The sequence below is a fragment of the Bactrocera dorsalis genome, chromosome 4 (assembly GCF_023373825.1).
Source record: "Bactrocera dorsalis isolate Fly_Bdor chromosome 4, ASM2337382v1, whole genome shotgun sequence".
NCBI classification, from domain to species: domain Eukaryota; kingdom Metazoa; phylum Arthropoda; class Insecta; order Diptera; family Tephritidae; genus Bactrocera; species Bactrocera dorsalis.
This window is the reverse complement of record NC_064306.1, coordinates 19,707,366-19,727,915: the sequence shown is the minus strand read 5'-3', so window position 1 is coordinate 19,727,915 and position 20,550 is coordinate 19,707,366. Positions and strand designations below refer to the sequence as shown.

The following is a 20,550-nucleotide window of genomic DNA, read 5'->3' as shown; positions in this document are numbered from 1 at the left end:
GCCGATTATGTTGTCCATAAAATAAGCGAAGCCGAAAATCATCGTGTTTATCCATGTAGATAAGAGATTTCACATTCTCATATGTCCAGCGGCGTTAAATCGCCGAACGATAAACGATCATGGAGCCTACGCCAAAGGCTCACTATGTTAGATGATCTATGAATCAAAAGTTTCCTTCAATTAATTTATTATTTAGTTGGTTTATGGAATGTAGCGCCATTTTTTGGTAATAAAGGTCGTCCACATCAACAAAAAGCCTAACTCCGAGAAAAGTATTGACTCATTGAAAACCAAACATTTTAAAAAACACCGTATAAGATATTTTTTATTATTACATAGTTAATTTTCAACACTCCGAGTGATCAAGTTAAACGAATTGCTTTTTTCGTAATAATATAAAAATTTATCTTAAAACTACCGTATATTAAGAAAGCCGGAATTAAATAGAACATCAAGTACCTATGCCTGAATTTCAAAATTGTATTCACCAATCGTTTTTCAAACTTATTACACTCATAATGACATAAAGAATGTGCTATGATAATTAACAAAGTAAAAATGTTTCATAATCTTTGATGTTTAGCCGTTCTTAATTGAAACTTACAGTTTATTGGAAAAAACATTCCATAATTTTAGAAGTGTAGCCGTTCTTATTTGAAACTTACAATTCATGTGTAGAACATTAACACAAACATTAGCCTCTTAATTTATATATAAAAACGACGATATTTGCAGTCTCTGAGCTAAAACAAATAATACTTTTTCTGAGGTGTCAAGAAAACAATGTTAGAACATTTTTATTTAATCAAAAGTAGATGTTTGTTAGTTTTATACATTAACAAATGTTCAGGGTAAACCTCCGAGCCGCTTGTAATCAATTTTTTCTAACTGAACCAGCGGTTTCAATTGCTCGGCAAATATACGCATTTCATCTCCGATGGAATCTTGGCCATTAGGAGCGAGAACAGAAAGTTCTACGAGATAACTTTGAGATACCGTTTCCGAACCAATTTCTTGTTGTTTTCCAGGAACAGCCTTTATTTTAGACACTGTTATTTTCATCCTTCCTTTCCGAAAAATATAACCTGAAATAAATAATTATTATTAATTGATTTTAATTAGTACAAAATCAAGGAAGAAGCGCTAAGATCGAGTGCACCCGAACATCTGACACTCTCATAATTGGCACAAATCAAAATATAAGATTTATTGGTAATTAGATATTTAAGTACATTTAGTACTTAATATCAAAATTATTTACTATATATTCAGTATTAGTAAAGAATGTGCACGAAAAATACTGGTCACATAAAAATCCGCACTGCTTAGAAATTTCTAACGGTAAAATGAAAATTCAAATTTATACCCAAAGTTTATTACATTATCTACATAATTTCATTATATTTGTAACAAAAATATGGTTAGTGTAAAATTTGTCAGCAATGAATATACACGTTCGCAAATCGGTTTTGCGCAAAAAGCATGTCTCACAGCGACATCGCCAAAAATTAAAAATTGCAAAATCTTTAGTATCTTTCGTACTTAAGAGATACAGTGACTCTTTATCTTTAAATAGAAAGGCCGGTAGTAGTAGAAAACAAGAATTTGAATCTCCACTTATAGCAAAAAAAGTGTTAACCTATTTGAAACAAAATCCTGGACTTTCAGTTCGAGATGTCGCCAAAAAATGGACATTTGCATGTATTCATATGTACAGAAAGTACGCAAACGAAATGGATTACGTTCCTTCAAAGTGAATGCAGCACCAAACCGCAATGATAACCAACATGTTTTGGCAAAACGACGTGCTCCACAATTATATGAAAAGTTCATGCCTAATTTTAACTGCATTGCAATGGACGATGAATCCTATGACCCTATAAAATTAGTCGCTTTTTATAGAATTTCAAATATGTTTTGTTGTGAAATATTCTTACTTTGTTTTTTGATATATTTATACGATTAAACTAAAATATTTATAATCATAATAATTGTGCATAAACACTGCATTCTTAGTAGTTAGTAAACAACTTTTCAGATTTTTTCAATTGAATCATCTTGAAAAACGAAACATAAACATGAAATTTTGTTCAGTCACAACGAGCGTATAGCTTTAAATCCAGTATATAACAGGATTTTGTTGTGTTATTTCAAGAATACTGGCTTTAGTAGCCAACCGTAAAGCGAAATCGTGTTATAGTTTCCTGTGCAACTAAAATGCAATACTAAATGAAAAAATATAAATCATTAGATTAAAAACACTAAGAACCGCTTGAAAAGGTTTAAGAGCTATAAAGCAGTCCAATCTTACCACGACTAACGTATTCGAAATCCAATCTACAACCCAATTCTGTAAGGAAATCCAGAATTGTGGATGTACAGCCAACATCTATGCTAGAACGAACTAGTGTTGGACGAGATCTATCTAACTCAGGTTGACCAATGTATCGCAATTGGAATGGAGAATCTCTATCTAAAGCTCTACGAACACGAAGCATTAGTGGAGCGGTCTGTGTTGGCTGCCTTAGACTTAAACATACTTCCAAATCGTGAAACTGTTCTGGTGATGCATCCACGGTATCACATAGTCCTCTTAACCTGTAAAATAATAAATATTCACTCGTTTACTGCACTGTATATTTGTAGGACATTATCAATTGTACATAAAACTAATTAATCGATATAAAACCAATAATTTTTAATTATAAACATTTTTAATTTAATTTAATTCAGCACTATTCAGAGCACAGTACCCTTCATTCATGTGACTCTAACTAATAATATGTGAACAAATCTTCAACCAACGAGATAGTGTTCCTGATATACTTAAAAAATATATATAAATTCATAAAATACATTTATTGGTTGTTTCGCGATAAGTGTATATGAAATACTTTGGTCATGTTGCTTTTCTCGTTGTCACTCATTAATTCCGGTGTTTCATTTCTAAATTTTAATGCATGATAATATTACCCACTTTAATTGAATGTTCACACTACTACACCGAATAAAGAAATAAGAAATGTACTTTAAATAAACCAACTAAATTTAATAAATATGTATTGTTATAAGTTTACAAAATTGGGTCTAAACTAGATAAGTCTATTTAAAAGTATGTCGATGTATACCCGGGTGATCGCGAAAAAAAGTGCGGACGATACAAATAGAAAAATAATGTGTTGTGCATGATCGCTGTCGTGTCTGCTAAATATTACTACAATTCGTTCAGTAGTTCAGGAGTTTTCTCCGTACAAACAGCATAGCATGTAATTTTTATATAATATATAGACGTCAGAATGAAAAATCGCAGAATTTAATTAAACAAAATCAACAAATAAGGAAAGATTAAATTCGAGTATAACTAAAGAATCTACAATCTCGCGCTTTATGAGTCCCAAGGCAGTGAAATATTTTACGGCTGCTGTCTAAATTTTATATTAAGCAAGTAAAAGAACACTAAGCTCGGATGTAGCCGAACATTTTATACTCTTGCAATTAGCAATTTGTTGAAAAAACTTTATATCTTAGTAACTTATACGCTTTAATTTAAAATCAACCTAATTAACTTATATCTCACTCACCCAACGTCAACCAATAATCGAAAGTCATTATATTAGGGATATAATGTTAAGAGCAAGGTCGAGACCAATTTCATACACGTTCAATGATAACCACATTATTGTTAAGAACTCAACTATTAAAATATCATACATTTAGATCAACATAAACAGTTTGAAAGCAAATTGAGGAGATGTACGAGACTCAATCACTGCTACACTATAATAAGGAATCATATTTGACGCAAAAATGTTGCAGTATAATTAACTGCTGAATACAGGTAAACCTTCTAAAACGCGGTGAATAGGTTCCTGAGAGGATTCTCCATACAAAAATCAGAGTTTGGTTCCAAAGTAAAAAAAAAAATCAATAAAATATTGGAATTTGTATATGTAGTAAAAATATGTGCTTAATATAATTTTTTATATTTATGTGTTGAGTCATAAGAACATACATATTATGTAACACAAAACAAAATAAAATGTTAAATTCTACGAAAAATATTCAAGTTGACAGATTTAATAAATTACAGCCAAATTAGAACGATAATTGTCTCATCACTTAGTATGATTTGTTTCTAACGTTTTGTTCGTACTAGTTCAAAATCTGAACTTGATTCACTATCAGATTCGGACATCCTTTCGACGATTATTGGTTTAAAAAAATCGTTTCCTCTTATTTCGCAAATATTTATAAATTTCTTGATAGGGAGTTAAATTGCTTTGAAGATTTCGTTTAAAAACTTCTACTCTGTCACTTAAAGGGTCGTTCTCCAAAATGTATTCTTCCAACTGCTTTGTCTTATTTAAAACTTTCTCGATATTTTTTAGTAAAACGTTTTTATTTTCAACATCGGAAAGATCGTCAGAGCTATCTCCAACTGATTCTTTATTCATCAATGCCACTAAATCTTCGTCGTCCGCAATTAATTCTTGAATATCAGCCATTGTTATTTCATCAAATCCATTATCTTCTAGTGCATGCGCTAATCTCACTATGTTCCTATGTTCATCTTCTATTGGTGTAGAAACAGTAATGAAACTTCCGGTATTAGTGCTTTCCAGCACGCTTTTAGTGTTGAAGGACGAATTTCTTTAAGTGACGCATCAACAATTGTAACGGAATTTTAAATTGTTTCCAGACTTCTTTAAACGTAATATTTGCTGACTCCATCTTCTCTAATATTACCTCAAAGGATTTCCGAATGCAGTATGCCTTGAATGCTGCTATTATGCTCTAATCTAAGCTGTAATAGCGATGTGGTGCTGCACAGCAATAATGCTATTCGATCTTTCGTTTTTCGAAATAAGAGTTCTTGAAGGCATCTTTTTTAACCGCAAGCCTGTCTCATTTGCATTGAACACTTGTCCAGGTAAACAATCATTTTCTTTATTAATCTTTTCGAACTCTGATGGATATTTTTCTGCTGCATCTGCGTCTGCGCATGCACTTTCTCCCTGTAAATTGTGAAGTGCATGTCTTTTTGTGAATTTTCCAAACCATCCATACTAGTTACGAATTGATGATTGTCTTTATCGATTGATGTTTGTCCTGTTTCCTTTAAATAATTAAATATTTTTAGTGCTTTATGCTAATTATATTCCCATCTAAGGGCATTCGTTTTTTTGTCATTTCTTCTATCCACACCATAAGCGATTGCTTAATTTTCTGCATAATTGTTGACTCATTTAAGTTAAAATGCCTGGCAATATCACTTATCCTCTCTCTTGCGGTGATTTGCCTTCTCGAACATTCCCATAATTTCACATCATTTCACTAAAACTATATTTATAAAAGAAAGTCGCGTTAGTTACGTTATATATAACTCAAGAAGATAGTTTAGAACCAGGGGACGGACATAGGATACACTTTGTCTCTTTATGTCAAAAGTCAATACAATTCATAAATACTAAAATTATATTTCCAATAAGTACGTGTTCAAAATTCATTTAATAGCTCTGACAGACGACAGCGCTAATTTGCATTAGCGGGCTTAATCTACATTTACCTGCGCATTTGACCCATGTTAATGCAAATTTGTAATGCACAAGAATTTCGTGAATTTAGCTGAATTTGCCAAATTTGAGTAGGCAACACTGCTCAAAAATGGCAGATTTTTGCTATTTTTTGACAGATGTCGCTTGAAGTCTGCCATCACCTTTGCGTTTACAGCATCAGAGGTAAGCAGTTTTATATTGCTAATTAAATTATGTGTAAGTATATTAACATAAACAAATTTTAATATTTTTAGATGACAGAAAATAAACAACGCACAGTTTGCTATCCATTTTTCAAATATTCTTAACTTTTTCGCACACTTTTTTCGCATTACAATCAATTATTGCTTTTAATTTCACTATATTATCTTTGAACGTGGTTAATAATAAACGATTTTTTTCGTTAAATTTATATTGATTTTCCAAAAATACCGAAATTTCTATTAATAAATTTCTGTTAACAGGTCCACAAAAAAAAATCGATGAAAGGTTCCTTTGACCAAACATGGTGTATTATATGTATTTTGGGCCGCTGAAACCAAATCTGAAGTCCGTTTTGCTCCATCACGTCAGGATTTTTTCCTAACCTCAAAATACATGTCGGATTTTACTTGACAGAAAAAAATTTTAAAATATTAACGGATTTAGCTTAATTTTGGGATGGAGGGATTTTGAGGGGTCCCTGATTACGAAATTAAAGACAAATTTTCAAAATACAAAATGGCGGATCCAATATAGCCGTCAAAATTTTCAAAAAATTCTTCAATTTTTATAAAATTTTGTATCAAGGGATTTTCGAGGTCACTGATTTCGAAATTAAAGGTAAATACAAAATGGTGGTCAGAAAAAAATTCATTTCATTCATGCATTCAGCTATATACTCAGGAACAACGACGTGGGCGTAGCAGGCTTCTGTTCCCATTGGGGTGCTTGTTTATAGTGAGTCCACTTGCCTCTCACTATTTTTAAAGGGGGATTGACTAGGTCCTTCGTGGAGGATTGGTCAACAAAAAGGCTGATTCGTTGCAGACTCACCTTAAGGAGCGTGATCCATGGACTCTGCCGGATCACGGAACAACTCCGTTGCCCGCCGCCACCAAGTGGAGGTACCCTGGATGCAGGCACACGATATAATTTGTGGGCAGCGGTCCTAAAAACTTCTAGATATATACTAAGTTTTGTGAACATTAAAGAAATTTTTATACATCCGACAGCCATATTGGATTTTCTATTTTGTATTTTGAAAATCTGACTTTAAATAAGTGATCAGCGACCCTAAAAACCCCTCTGTACAAAGTGTTACGAAAATTCAAAAAATTTTTTTTCTGACCGCCATTTTGTATTTTGAAAATTTACATTTAATTTCGAAATCAGTGATCTCGAAAATCCCTTGATACAAATTGAAGAATTTTTTGAAAATACAAGAATTTTTTGAAAACTTTGACGGCCATATTGGATCCGCCATTTTGTATTTTGAAAATTTCAAATAAAATCCGACATGTATTTTGAGGTTAGGAAAAAATCCTGACGTGATGGAGCAAAACGGACTTCAGATTCGGTTTCAGCGGCTCAAAATACATATAATACACCATGTTTGGTCAAAGGAACCTTTCATCGATTTTTGTTTGTGGACCTGTGTAATTTCTCTTATTCATTTTTATATCACTTTTTTTTTAATAAGTAAACAAATTTCACAATCAGCTGTCTAAATGCACATGCCTGCCGTCTGTCACCATAAAATTTCACTTTTTTTTATTAACAAATTTCACAATCAGCTGTCTAAATACACAAGTCTGCCGTCTGTCGCCATAAAATTTCAATAGCGTTGCTTAAAACGTATTAATTTTCCTCGTCTGTCAGGGCTATTATACTGATTGTTGCTCCTGAACAAACACATTTTTTAGGACGACCCCGTCAGATATTTTTCATATCACAATAAAAAATGGCATTGACATTTTCGTCGTCAATGCATTGCGGCTACTTTGCTAGATTATGGGTGAAAGGCTAAGTTCGGGTGTAACCGAACATTTTATACTCTTGCACACTTGCAAGAATCAACGCCACGGAAATAACTTAAGATGTATAATGTCAACCAGAGTACATACAAGGAGCGTTTCAAACAGGAATTAAAAAAAAAGAACATAGAAGCAAAATCAATTTATTTTATTCAAAATAGTCTCCTTCTGCTTCAAAACAACATTTTGCACAGTGCCATATCAGGTGAATACGGAGAGTGGTTAATGATTAAAATGTGATTTTTGGTCAAATCGTCTTCGTCCTTCGAATGTTGGATTCTTTCGTAAACCCAAATGTTCGGTCAATTACGATAAATCGATGTTTTGGAGATGTTCAATTCCATTTCCATGAATTTCAATGATGATTTCGGCTGATTTTTGATGAATTCACGCACAGTTTCAATGGAATTTCCGGTGATCACGGATTTTGAAATCAGTGTTTTTGCTCATTTTTCCATACAAACTGAAACCAATGCAACCCAGCCAACATTTTTGTATGGACAAGAAATCAAAATAAAGAAAACCAAAATGTTTCAGTGCAATGTACAAAGGGATCCGGGGTGACCGAAGTACTTTCGTGTAGTACTCCTTTCTGCGTTGGCGGCCTTCGGCCGCGCTCTAAAAAAATAACCCTGGTCGAGCGAATACCCGGGGTGACCGATGTACTTTCGTGTAGTACTCCTTTCTGCGTTGGCGGCCTTTGCTCGCGCTTTAAAAAAATAACCCTGGCCGGTCCAACACCGGCTACGCCATCCACAGTATTTTAGCATTGAACACCTTTTCGCGTTCACTTCATACATTTATTGCTAAGTGGGTTTAATTTATTCCCTTTTGTTCGTGCTTTCTCGGTAATTTGACAGTTCAAATTAGGCAGTCATTTTGGTTTTTCTCATTATTGAACTCAATGTAGAAAAAGGTGTATTTTATGTAAAGATTTACAAAGAAATTAACAATCCAAAGTAATTAAAACATTACTAGTGGTTTTTATAATTCATAAGTAATGTATGTGCGTGAAAATGTATCCATAATTGGTTTCGTACAATGCACTAGCATATATTTAGAAATTTGCAAAAAATATCATTTTTTAAAGTGAATTTGTGGAAAAATTTGTGAACCGATTTTTATAAAATATGTTTCCAAATAAAGTTCGATAATTTAAGCATACATGCGTGTTTAAAATTTTCAATTTAGTTCTCTCGTTTAGGTACAGTGAGCCAAAACTAACCGGCACGATACTAAACCCATCCCCATGTATTCACAGCCATTGTCTAGAGAACGCTGCATTTGGTGTGCTGGAGAATTTATGGAAAGCATATACAGTGGCAGTGGACAAAAGTCTACATACACCCCCTATTTCCATTGATATGAGAGTACAAAAAGTTTTTAGAAAAATGTATTTATACAGTTTTATTCTAATATTTATTATAATAACAATTAACTAAAAAAATTCATTATTTAACATAAAACAACAAATTTATGGAAGAAAAACTCAAAAATTGCTTTGACAAAAGTCTACATACAGTTCAAATCTCCTACTTTGTACATTGTAATATTAACAGTAAGGCAACGTTAGCCTTTTTCTTTTATTTCAATATGATTATTGTTTGATATTTATTGAATTTAGTTGGGGTTTAAACATTTCAATAGCTATAATGCCTCCGCGAAATGAAATATTAATTTATGTAAGAAATTTGGTGATAAAAGAAAGAAAAGAAAAAAAATCATACGGTGAAATTTCTAAAATTTTAAACTTGAGTCGAGCAACAGTACAGACAATTCTAAAAAACTTTAAAAATAATGGTTCCAACGAAAATAAACCGCGCAGTGGACGCCCAAAAAAACAATCTCGTAGAGACGTCAGCCTGATTCTCAACGAAGTAGACCAAAATCCAAAAGTAAATGCTCCAAATATAGCCGAACGCATAGTAAGTACGTCACAAATGAGTATCCAACCAAGAAAAATAAAAAAAAACTCTAAACGATAACGGATTCCACAGTAGAACACCACGGAAGAAACCTTTTATTTCTGAAAAAACCGGAAACTTCGTTTAAAGTTCGCCAAAAAACACAAAGAAAAGGAAATGGATTTTTGAAAAAAAGTTTCATTTACAGATGATTCTAAATTCACCCTTTTTGGTAGTGATAAAAGGACTAAAATTTGAAGGAAAACTAACGCCACGCTTGAACCGAAGAACGTAGTATCAATTGTGAAGCTCGGTGACGGCAGCGTAATGGTGTGGGGAGCTGTTGCGGCCTCTGGAGTTAGAAATTCGGACTTTATTGAAGTTGAAATGGACGGTTATAAGAATAAGTCTCTGTTGGAACATAATTTGAAGCCTTTGGTGGATAATTTAGGGCTCGGTTCCAGTTGGATATTTCAACAAGATAACGATCCGATGCATACGGCGCAAATTGTTAAGGACTGGTTGCTTTATTATACTCCAAGGCAATTAAATACACCACCTCAAAGTCCAAATATGAATATTATTGAACAAGTCTGGGAGATTTTGGAGCGTAGAATTAGAAAGCACGAAGTTTCTACGCATATTGGGACCTTGGAACAGCATTACATCTGCAGCGTTGACAAATTTAGCAGAATCAATGCCACGGCGTCTTCAAGCAGTTATAGATGCCAATGGGAACCCAACTAAATACTAAAACGTCTTAATAACTAGCATTTTGTAAAGTTTTTCGCACTGAATTAAGATATTTTTGTACTGTATGTAGACTTTTGTCAACACAATATTTGAGTTTTTATTCCATAAATTTGTAGTTTTATATTAATTAACGGATTTTTTAAGTTTGTTGTTATTAGAAAGAAGATTAGAATAAAACTGTATCAACACATTCTTCTAAAAAGTTTTTGTACTCTCACATCGAAGAAAACAGGGGGTGTATGTAGACTTTTGTCCGCCACTGTACATATTTCACGCACCAAGATGAAAATATTCAACACGAATATAAATTAATTTATGCGTAAGTTTTAGAATAGCATCCCCGGATTTCGGGGTATGTACGGATAAGGTCTTTGCACTATTCAATATAAAATAAATGATTAGAAACGAATTAGTGTAGTGTTAGTGGATATAAAAATATAAAATATAAGTGTAAAATGCATTATAAATCGGAGAAACACGCATTTTAAATAGTTGATTTTTTTAAATTTAAATGCAAATATTTATTAATATTTAATTTATTGATACGTTGATTTTATATGGATATGAAACATGGAATCTAACAGTAAATACAAATATTAAAATACTCCTTGAACCGCTCTTTGCAAGATTATGCGACGATTAGAGAAAATACGCATTTTATTACATAAAGTGGCGCACATAAGTATTTTCAATATATTATTTATACTAGAGGACCCGTCCACGCTTCACTGTGGCTGATACATAGATAACACTACTACTACCATCTATATGATTTCTATTAGTTAATGAGATATAGCATTTCTGTGAAGCAACGTGTGTTAGTTTACAAAAAAAATGGATCATAGAGCATTTCCTGTGTTAATAAATCATTGCTTTTTGGAGGAAAATACCGTTGAATTTGGGCTCAGGAAAATCCACCGATGAAAACATATTTGCTAAGCTTAAAGAGGCGAAAGCTCTGTGCAAAGTGGGTGCCTCGCACATTCATAATCCAACAAAAACAACGAATAACTCATTCTGAGAAGTGTTTGAGTGCTCTTTACTCGTAAAAAAACCGAATTTTTGCGTCGGTTTGTGACAATAGAAACATAGCTTCATCATTTCCCACTGAAGTCCAATCGAGAGTCATTTTAGTGGACTGCACATGATAAACCGGTTCTCAGGCGTGGAAAGACGAAAAAGTCGGCTACAAAGGTTATGACTTCAGTCTTTTAAATTTTGACATAAAAAGTTAAAAAGTATTATATATCCTTACCATGGTTGTAAGCTACCTCCCCATAAATTTTCAGCCAAATCGGTTCAGCCGTTCTTGAGTTATAAATGGTGTAACTAACAACAACTTTCTTTTATATATATACATATATAGATTTATATTTATATTTTTGTACCCCATTATCTCTATTTGTTATTATTATACCCTGAACAGGGTATATTAAGTTTGCCACGAAGTTTGTAACACCCAGAAGGAAGCGTCGGAGACCCTCTAAAGTATATATGCATATAATTGATCAGTGTGTTGATCTGAGTAGATTTAGCCATGTCCGTCTGTATGTCTGTCTGTATATATACGAATTAGTCCGTTAGTTTTTAAGATATTGTTTTGAAATTTTGCAAACGTCATTTTCTCTTCAAGCTGCTGTTTTGTCGGAACTGCCGATATCGGACCATTATAACATACAGCTGCCATACAAACTGAACGATTGGAATCAAGTTCTTGTATGGAAAACTTTCACATTTGACAATGTATCTTCACAAAAGTTGACACAGGTTATTTTCTAAGAAAATAATATAATATTAGGTTGTCAAAAAAGTCTTGCGGCATTTTTTATTGAATTTTATTTATTTTTATTTTATTTATTTATATTTTTTTACTATGCCGGTCTCTTTCGACCAATTCAGCGATTTTATCGCAATTTTCGACGACAGGCCTTCCGGAGCGTGGCGCATCTTCGACCACCTCTACACCAGAACGAAAACGTTGAAACCATCGTTGTGCGGTGGAAATGGAAACTGTATCGGGTCCATAAACTGCACAAATTTTATTGGCGGCTTGAGATGCATTTTTGCCTTTATCGTAGTAGTACTGTAAAATATGCCGTATTTACATGTTTGCCACGCGATAACTCACGACGACGAATAAAACTAGAACTACGCGTTTTCAACGCCAACTAGCGAAAATACCGCAAGACTTTTTTGACAAATCAATACGAAGTTTGTAACCAATACAAAGAAATTGTTCAGATCGGCTTACTATAGCATATAGCAGCTATACAAACTGAACGATCGAATCTAGTGCTGATATGGAAAACTTTTGCATTTGACAAGATATATTCACGAAATTTTGTGTAGATTATTTTCTAAGGCAACAATGTCATCGGTTAACTATAGCATATAGCTGCCATACAAACTGAATGATCGGAATCAAATGCTTGCATGGGAAACTTCCTTTTTTGACGACATATCTTAAAAAAATTTGGTATGGCTTATTATTCATAGAAATAATTTAATATCGGAAGAAATTGTTCACATCGGCTCACTATAACATATAGCTGCCATACAAACCGAACGATCGGAATCAAGGGCTTGTATAGAAAACTTTCGCATTTGACGTGGTATCTTTACGAAATTTGACATGGATTACTGCTTAAGGTAATAATATAATCTCCAATTTGTTCAGAACGGATTATCATAGCATATAGCTTCCATACAAACTGAACACATAGTTACTAAAAGAAAAGGACCTGCAGTGCCGCCGAGGTTAACGTTTTTTTCTTGTTTTTTTATTAATTTACAAAAAAAAAAATCTTCGTTAATAACTGTATACGACAAAACCGACTTATTCTTAATATTAAACCAAACAAATTTTTTCGAGAGATTAAGTCCTAATTAGTAAAAATTATAATTTCCACGTTTTCGAAGGTCGCATCTAAAATCGAAATATTTGCACCCGAAGTTCGGAATTGACCCTTTTCCAAACATTATTCTAAGTTATTAAAAAAGTAAAATATGTACAGTAGGGTGCTTCAAAAAGAAATGTTTAACATTTTTTTCAACTCTTATCCCCTCAAATGTTAGTGATTGACAAAACAAAAATCCTCCCTCAAACCAGGCGTTGTAGCTTAACTCTAAGGGATCACTATTTTTTTTTTAGGTTCCCATACATTTAACATAGGAATTTTCGTTTTTTCATTCAAACTAAAATTTTACCAATTAATTTTCGATTCTCAAAAATAACTATCACATATTCAGAAAGTTGGCTTTTCAAATTTTAAAAATTCCCGCGACAATATTTATCATATGGAGAGCCTATCGTCACCTAAAATGCAAAATATTGTATCATCAAACGAATTCAAAATTGAGTTTTTTATTTATTACGAATCACCACATCATATTACATGTGTCACAAATTTTAAGCTACTGCGATCAGAAATACCCAAGTTGTATTGAAAATTCAAAAAAACGTATCATCCATTGCTTTATTTCATGAAACAAAATAACGTATCATCACTCATGTAAAAATAAAAGAGTATTTGTTTTTTATCACGAAGTTAGCCTTGATTTATTGTTTATGTTTTTTTAATGGTTATGTTTAATGAGCTTTGGTTAGGTTAGGTTAAATGGCTGATCAAAGACAGCAAGTGGTGGTCTTTTGTGAAGCCATAGAAGAACTCCTGCGTTCATAAGAAGAACTCCTGCGCTCGAACTATACATTAGCAAAACGGTTAGTATCTAATAGAAATTTGCACCGGCGTTTAATTTACTTTCCTGCCAGTTCGGTGAGATGTCTGAAGATATATAATGTTTAAGTTTTGACCTCTCAAACGCGGACAGTCAAGAAGGAAGTGTTGAGTGTGTTTCACCTCATATTCTTCCATACAGCTTTTGCAGATGGTTTCGTAGGGCTTCCCCCATACTGCGCGGACGTCAATAGAGCAATGGCCCGTTAAAAGCCTCAAAACCAGGGAGAGCCTAGCCTTACTGAGGGCAAAGAGGTCGCTAGATCTCTTGCGATCGATCTTGGGTCAAAAGGGTTTTGCGAAAGCGCATGCACCAATGGTGGCCCAGCGCTGACTAAGCTTCCGCGAGCCCCAGCTATTCGGTAGTAGAACACGAGAAGATACGGGATCACCGATTTGCGTCCTACCGATAACTGTTCTAGGGTGCCTTTTCTTGCTATCTCCTTAGCTTTACAGTTTCCGCCGATTCCGTTGTGGTCTAGCTCCCATACCACTCTTATCATAAAGACACTCGATTCTATTTAGTGAATGGTCACTTCTCTGAAGGAGGCTGCACTCCGGAGCAGTAAATCTACTGCTACCTTAATGGCTGCATCCTCGGCCTGAAAGACTCTGCAATAGTCAGGAAGTCTACTACTGGAGTTGATAGAGAGCTCCTGACAGTAGACCTCTCCACCAACCTTCCCCCTCTCCATGAAGAAGCTCGCTGCCCCTCTCTTCCAACGGATTCATGATCCAAGTGATCCGATATGAAGTCAAGGTGAGTGAAGATTTCCAAGTATTTAGACCCGTGTTCTTTTGAATAATTAAATTTTTAATAAATAATAATTAAACATTATCTTAATTTTTTGGCTTAAAATAATTAAATTTTTTTAGCACTTATATACGCATTAATAATAAAAATAATATGAAATATGGAAAACTTGCAACTGTTTTTATTGAGAATTTAAGATTGATCATACGTTAATTTGTTTCAGAAATGAAAATTCAAAATAACGTAAGACACCTACTATAAAATTTTAATTATTTTTTATCTAAAAAATATTTATAGTTTCATGTTAATTCAGATTTGAAAATTTTGTTTCAATATCTCAAGAGATTTTCTTTATATACGGTCTTTTGCTTCCCCTGTAAACCTACGAAAAGTGATTTTACGTTATTTTGCATTTCAGGTGACGATATACACTAAATTGCTATTGCTAATGGTATTCCGCTACAAAGAGAAAAATTAAACGCCGTGATAGCAGTTATACATACATATGTTGGTGCAATAGAAAATGTGAATAAGGTCGATTGATTATGAACATGGTATTGATAATAAAGAGGAAATAATCGATTGAAAGTGTTTTTTATAAAAAAACTAGAGAACCCGTCCACGCTTTACTGTGGCTGATACATACATGGATGGTACTACTAATACCATCTATATGATTTGTAATCATGTAGGGGCTTTAAAAAATACGTATACAATTATGGCAAATGATCAAAACGCATTTCGTGTGTTAATTAAGTATTCATTTTTGGGGGGGAAATACTGTTGAAATTGGGCTCTGCACCAAGAAAATCAAACCGTTGAAAAGATGCAAAATGAGCATCGAGGACAATGAAGGTAGTAGACGTCTTAAAGACGCGAAAGCTCTGTGCAAATTGGGGTTCGCGCAAGTTCAAAATCCATCAAAAACAACGAATTGCTGATTCCGAGGAGTTTTTGAGTACTCTTTAAACGTAATAAAACCGAATTTTTGCATTGGTGTGTGGGAAAAGAAACATGGCTCCATCATTTCACACTAGAGTCCAATCGATAGTCAGGATAGTGGGCTGCACGGGATGAACCGATTCTCAAGTGTGGAAAAACGAAAAAGTCGGCTGGGAAGGTTATGGCATCAGTCTTTTGAAACGCACATGGTACAATATTCATAGACTGATTACTGAGCCAGTTATGATCCATTGCACTGCAAATTTGTTTGCAGTTCTTTTCTATTATTCCTAATATTTATTCTATTATTCCTAATATTTAGTAATTGAGGAAGGCTCCGTTTGAAATTGTACGTATATACTTCATCCTTTCCGTTTTAATATTGCACTGTTCTGTGCAATGCTTCGAATATATTTCTGTATACCTCAAATTATGACAGACCTTTTTATCAACACTGCAGTTATTTCGCTATTTTTGTACTCTTCCAATCTGTTGCTACAGACTATAAATTTTTGTTCACCCAACAGTTGTACGTATCACATGAAACTAAGCGAGACTGCATTAGAATTGGCTGACTTAGCTCCATATGATTGGTGATTGGATGTGAGGTAACATAATGAAACCCAAGGAACATGTTTTTGGAATGAGGCGTGATACTTCTTCTTCTTCTTAATTGGCGTAGACACCGCTTAGGCGATTATAGCCGAGCTAACAACCGCGCGCCAGTCGTTTCTTCTTTTCGCTACGTGGCGCCAATTGGATATTCCAAGCGAAGCCAGGTCCTTCTCCACTTGGTCCTTCCAACGGAGTGGAGGTCTTCCTCTTCCTCTGGTTCCCCCGGCGGGTACTGCATCGAATACTTTCAAAGCTAGAGTGTTTTCGTCCATCCGGACAACATGACCTAGCCAGCGTAGCCGCTGTCTTTTGATTCGCTGAACTATGTCAATGCCGTCGTATATCTCGTACAGCTCATCTTCATCGAATGCGATATTCGCCGTGGCCAACGCGCAAAGGACCATAAATCTTTCGCAGAACTTTTCTCTCGAAAACTCGCAACGTCGACTCATCCGCTGTTGACATCGTCCAAGCCTCTGCACCATATAGCCGGACGGGAATTATGAGCGACTTATAGAACTTGGCTTTTGTTCGTCGAGAGATGACTTTACTTTTCAATTGCCTACTCAGTTCGAAGTAGCACCTGTTGACAAGAGTAATCCTCCGTTGGATTTCCAGGCTGACATTGTTGGTGGTGTTAATACGGGTTCCTAAATAGACGAAATTATCTACAACTTCAAAGTTATGACTGTCAACAGTGGCGTGAGAGCCAAGTCGCGAGTGCGACGACTGTTTGTTTGATGACAGGAGATATTTCGTCTTGCCCTCGTTCACTGCCAGACCCATTTCTTTTGCTTCCTTATTCAGTCTGGAGAAAGCAGAACTAACGGCGCGGGTGTTGAGGCCAATGATACCAATTTTACATCTTAAGGTATTTCCGTGGCGTTGATTCTTGCAAGTTGCAAGAGTATAAAATGTTCGGTTGCACCCGAACTTATTCTTTCGCCCATAATCTAGCAAAGTAGCCGCAATGCCTTGAAGACGAAAATGTCAATGGCATGTTGTGATGAAAAATATCTGACGGGTTCATCCTAAAAACAAAAGCTACATTGTTCAGGAGCAACAATCAGTATAACCCATATAGTAAGTATGCATGCATACGAAAACTAGTGTTCTCTCGCATTAGCTCTGTGTTGTTGTGTTCGACGCCCATTTTTACACTTCGACGTATACATGTTAAAATAATGGTTTGCACTAAATTTTGTGACAAAGGCCTCCATATTTCAATGTGCCAAATTACAGTTCTGTATCTTAATTTGTCTTAAATATAGCACTTTATATGATTCAGCTTAACGGAATTTTGCAGGCGTGGCAGTTATCGCTTGCAGGAGCAGATGGACAGACAGTCATTCGGAATTAAACTCTTCTTGTTATCCTGATCATTGAAATATATTTGAACATATCTCTATTAGTTTTAAGTCCTACAAACAACAGTTAGGTGAACAAAATTATTCTAAATGTTGTAATAGGATAACTCTATCCTATCTATCCCAATTTGACCCGACATATCAAATATTGGGTATTCGAAAAAGTCTTTTCGTATTTTGTCAATAGATGTTGTTGCAGTCTACCAATCACATTGTGTCATGCACCAACACTATAGGAGAGGTGAGATTTCAAGATAAATTCGAGGAAGTTGAAAAAAAGCTACAGCTGTTCAAAAATAAGTGAATATAATGAAGAAATCGCTACATTTTGAAACTTTTGTTTAAAAAACGGAAGAATGCCATGCAAGCCACTAATAAAATTTGTGAAGTTTACGGAGAGCCTGGGGAGGTTTCCGAAATTACTATTTGGCACACTATAAGGTGACAAGAGCTTCTGCAGCATCTTTGAGTCGTATATATAACTCATATATTTACATTTTTTTAGGACAATATTGGGTTATTTTTATATTAATCATTGGTCAACGAAATAAAGGCGTTCCGTTCCTTCGATAAGCACGGCCATGATACGAGAGATCTGAAAATTATGCACAATGTACCAAAAAAATTTTCGTTTTGTACATTTGTCTAATATTTTGAGCTAGAAAGTTAAAAATATAGATTATTTCAATCGAGGGGCATAAAAAATGTCGAACTTAAAGGATAGTTAAATCTTCCTGGCCACGATGGCAATTGGCGTGGGTAAATGAAATACCATATCTAGTACCATATCAACTTTTAAGCCGCAAACACATCCTTAAGCACTAGGGTATTTAGGAAAACGAGATCGCTGACCAACCAGCCGAGGATGTGGCGGCATACCTTTACACCTGAGGCTGTCTTCGCATTTAAATAAAAGGTAAACATATTTACTTGCTGCAAATATATGATCGTAACTATTTTAGGACGTGACCTAATCTCTTTATTGCTCTGCATCTAATGAAACTGCGCGCGGATTACCAATACACTAAGTTTTTTCTTGATTTTAATTTGGAACTTACGCCTATATTTATTTATTATTTAAGGAAATTCAGTACAGATTTTCGATGCGGAAAAATTTCGGCTGAGGTTTAAAATAGCACCGCCCGATTTTGGAGTTAAATGGGTATGTATGGATAGAGTAGTTTCTCCAGATCAAGAAAGTGTATACACCGGTGGCGCACTAATTAGAACATCCTTACATATTCCTATAGTTTTGATTGAAAATTGAAAATAACTATATTTTAGAAAATATTTTTTTTTTTGCATATTAACCCTTTGACGTATTTTCACGAGTCTGACTCGTGGTACAATTTCTGTGTCTAAAATGATTATCACGAGTCTGATTCGTGGTGTGGAGAAGTGTACATTTGATGAAAAGAGAATTTAAATTTTCCCGTTATTATTATTTTCAATTCTCATAATTATAAGAATAAAATTTGTTGATGCCGTGCATAACATTTAATCTAAAATAAATAGTTTTATTACATGCATGCACATTTCGTTTCAATTAGCGACTGTTCGTAAGTATCAAAACTTGTTTGTTTAGTGGAAGTTGTGTGCGAACAGTAAGAAGCGAATTTCGTTGCGCTAATTGATACTTCAATCAATTAAGGGAGGATTTTTTGAGGATTTTTTGGGAGGGAAAGAAATAATTGATTGAAACGAAATTTCTAGTGTCTATAGTGTATATATTTAAACATCATCCGCAAATTTTTGGATACAAAATCTTTTATATTCTGCTTTGGGAAGCGAATGCCCGATGCATCTCGCATGTGCATTTGCCAGACGGCGGGCAGGTCACAATTTCTATCTGAAACAAAAAGTTCAAAGAGATTCATATTTGTTATCTTCTAGTTAAACTAAGAAAATTCCAAAAATAGTGTATAATTCTACATTTTTTTTTAAATTGAAAAAAAAAAGTGGTTTTTGACCAAGAAATTTCTACTTTATATTGTTAAAAAAATATGTTCAAACTTGACTTTTCTTAGTTTTTTTTAGCTTAAATAGAAGATAATTTAATATCAAAGCTTTGCCCCAATTCCATAAAACGTTTAGTTTTTCTATCCTGCTCGCCAATTAAGAAAAATCGTAAAAATGAAAAAACGAGAAAACGAGCGTCAAAGTTTTCGCTCTCTGCTCGAGCTCTCATATTCCTGTTAGACGCTCGAACTGCGCTGAGCGGCGAGAACTTTGAATCGATTTTCCCGAATATGTCATTTTTAAAGTCGGTGACCAGCCTACAGAAAAAACTAATGCATCAATCGTTTTGAAATTTTGTACAAATATTCTATATATGTATATATAAAAGGTGATTTTTTAAGAGCTTGATAACTTTTTTTTAAAAAAAAACGCATAAAATTTGCAAAATCTCATCGGTTCTTTATTTGAAACGTTAGATTGGTTCATGACATTTACTTTTTGAAGATAATTTCATTTAAATGTTGACCGCGGCTGCGTCTTAGGTGGTCCATTCGGAAAGTCCAATTTTGGGCAACTTTTTCGAGCATTTCGGCCGGAATAGCCCGAATTTCTTCGGAAATGTTGTCTTCCAAAGCTGGAATAGTTGCTGGCTTATTTCTGTAGACTTTAGACTTGACGTAGCCCCACAAAAAATAGTCTAAAGGCGTTAAATCGCATGATCTTGGTGGCCAACTTACGGGTCCATTTCTTGAGATGAATTGTTGTCCGAAGTTTTCCCTCAAAATGGCCATAGAATCGCGAGCTGTGTGGCATGTAGCGCCATCTTGTTGAAACCACATGTCAACCAAGTTCAGTTCTTCCATTTTTGGCAACAAAAAGTTTGTTAGCATCGAACGATAGCGATCGCCATTCACCGTAACGTTGCGTCCAACAGCATCTTTGAAAAAAT

At 34.4% G+C, this 20,550-nt stretch overlaps 1 protein-coding gene across 1 annotated transcript in view; it reads right to left on the bottom strand.

Annotated features, from left to right (window-relative positions):
• Positions 1–775: 775 nt before the first annotated feature.
• LOC105226850 (mediator of RNA polymerase II transcription subunit 18) overlaps positions 776–20,550 on the bottom strand; it is a 33,881-nt gene continuing 14,106 nt past the window's right edge. Inside the window, exons 2-3 of the mRNA XM_049454734.1 lie at positions 2,312–2,598; positions 776–1,085 (exon numbers count right to left, since the gene is read on the bottom strand). Coding sequence (XP_049310691.1) covers positions 847–1,085; positions 2,312–2,598 — 526 coding nt within the window. The 3' untranslated portion in view covers positions 776–846. The remainder of the gene's footprint in view (positions 1,086–2,311; positions 2,599–20,550) is intronic.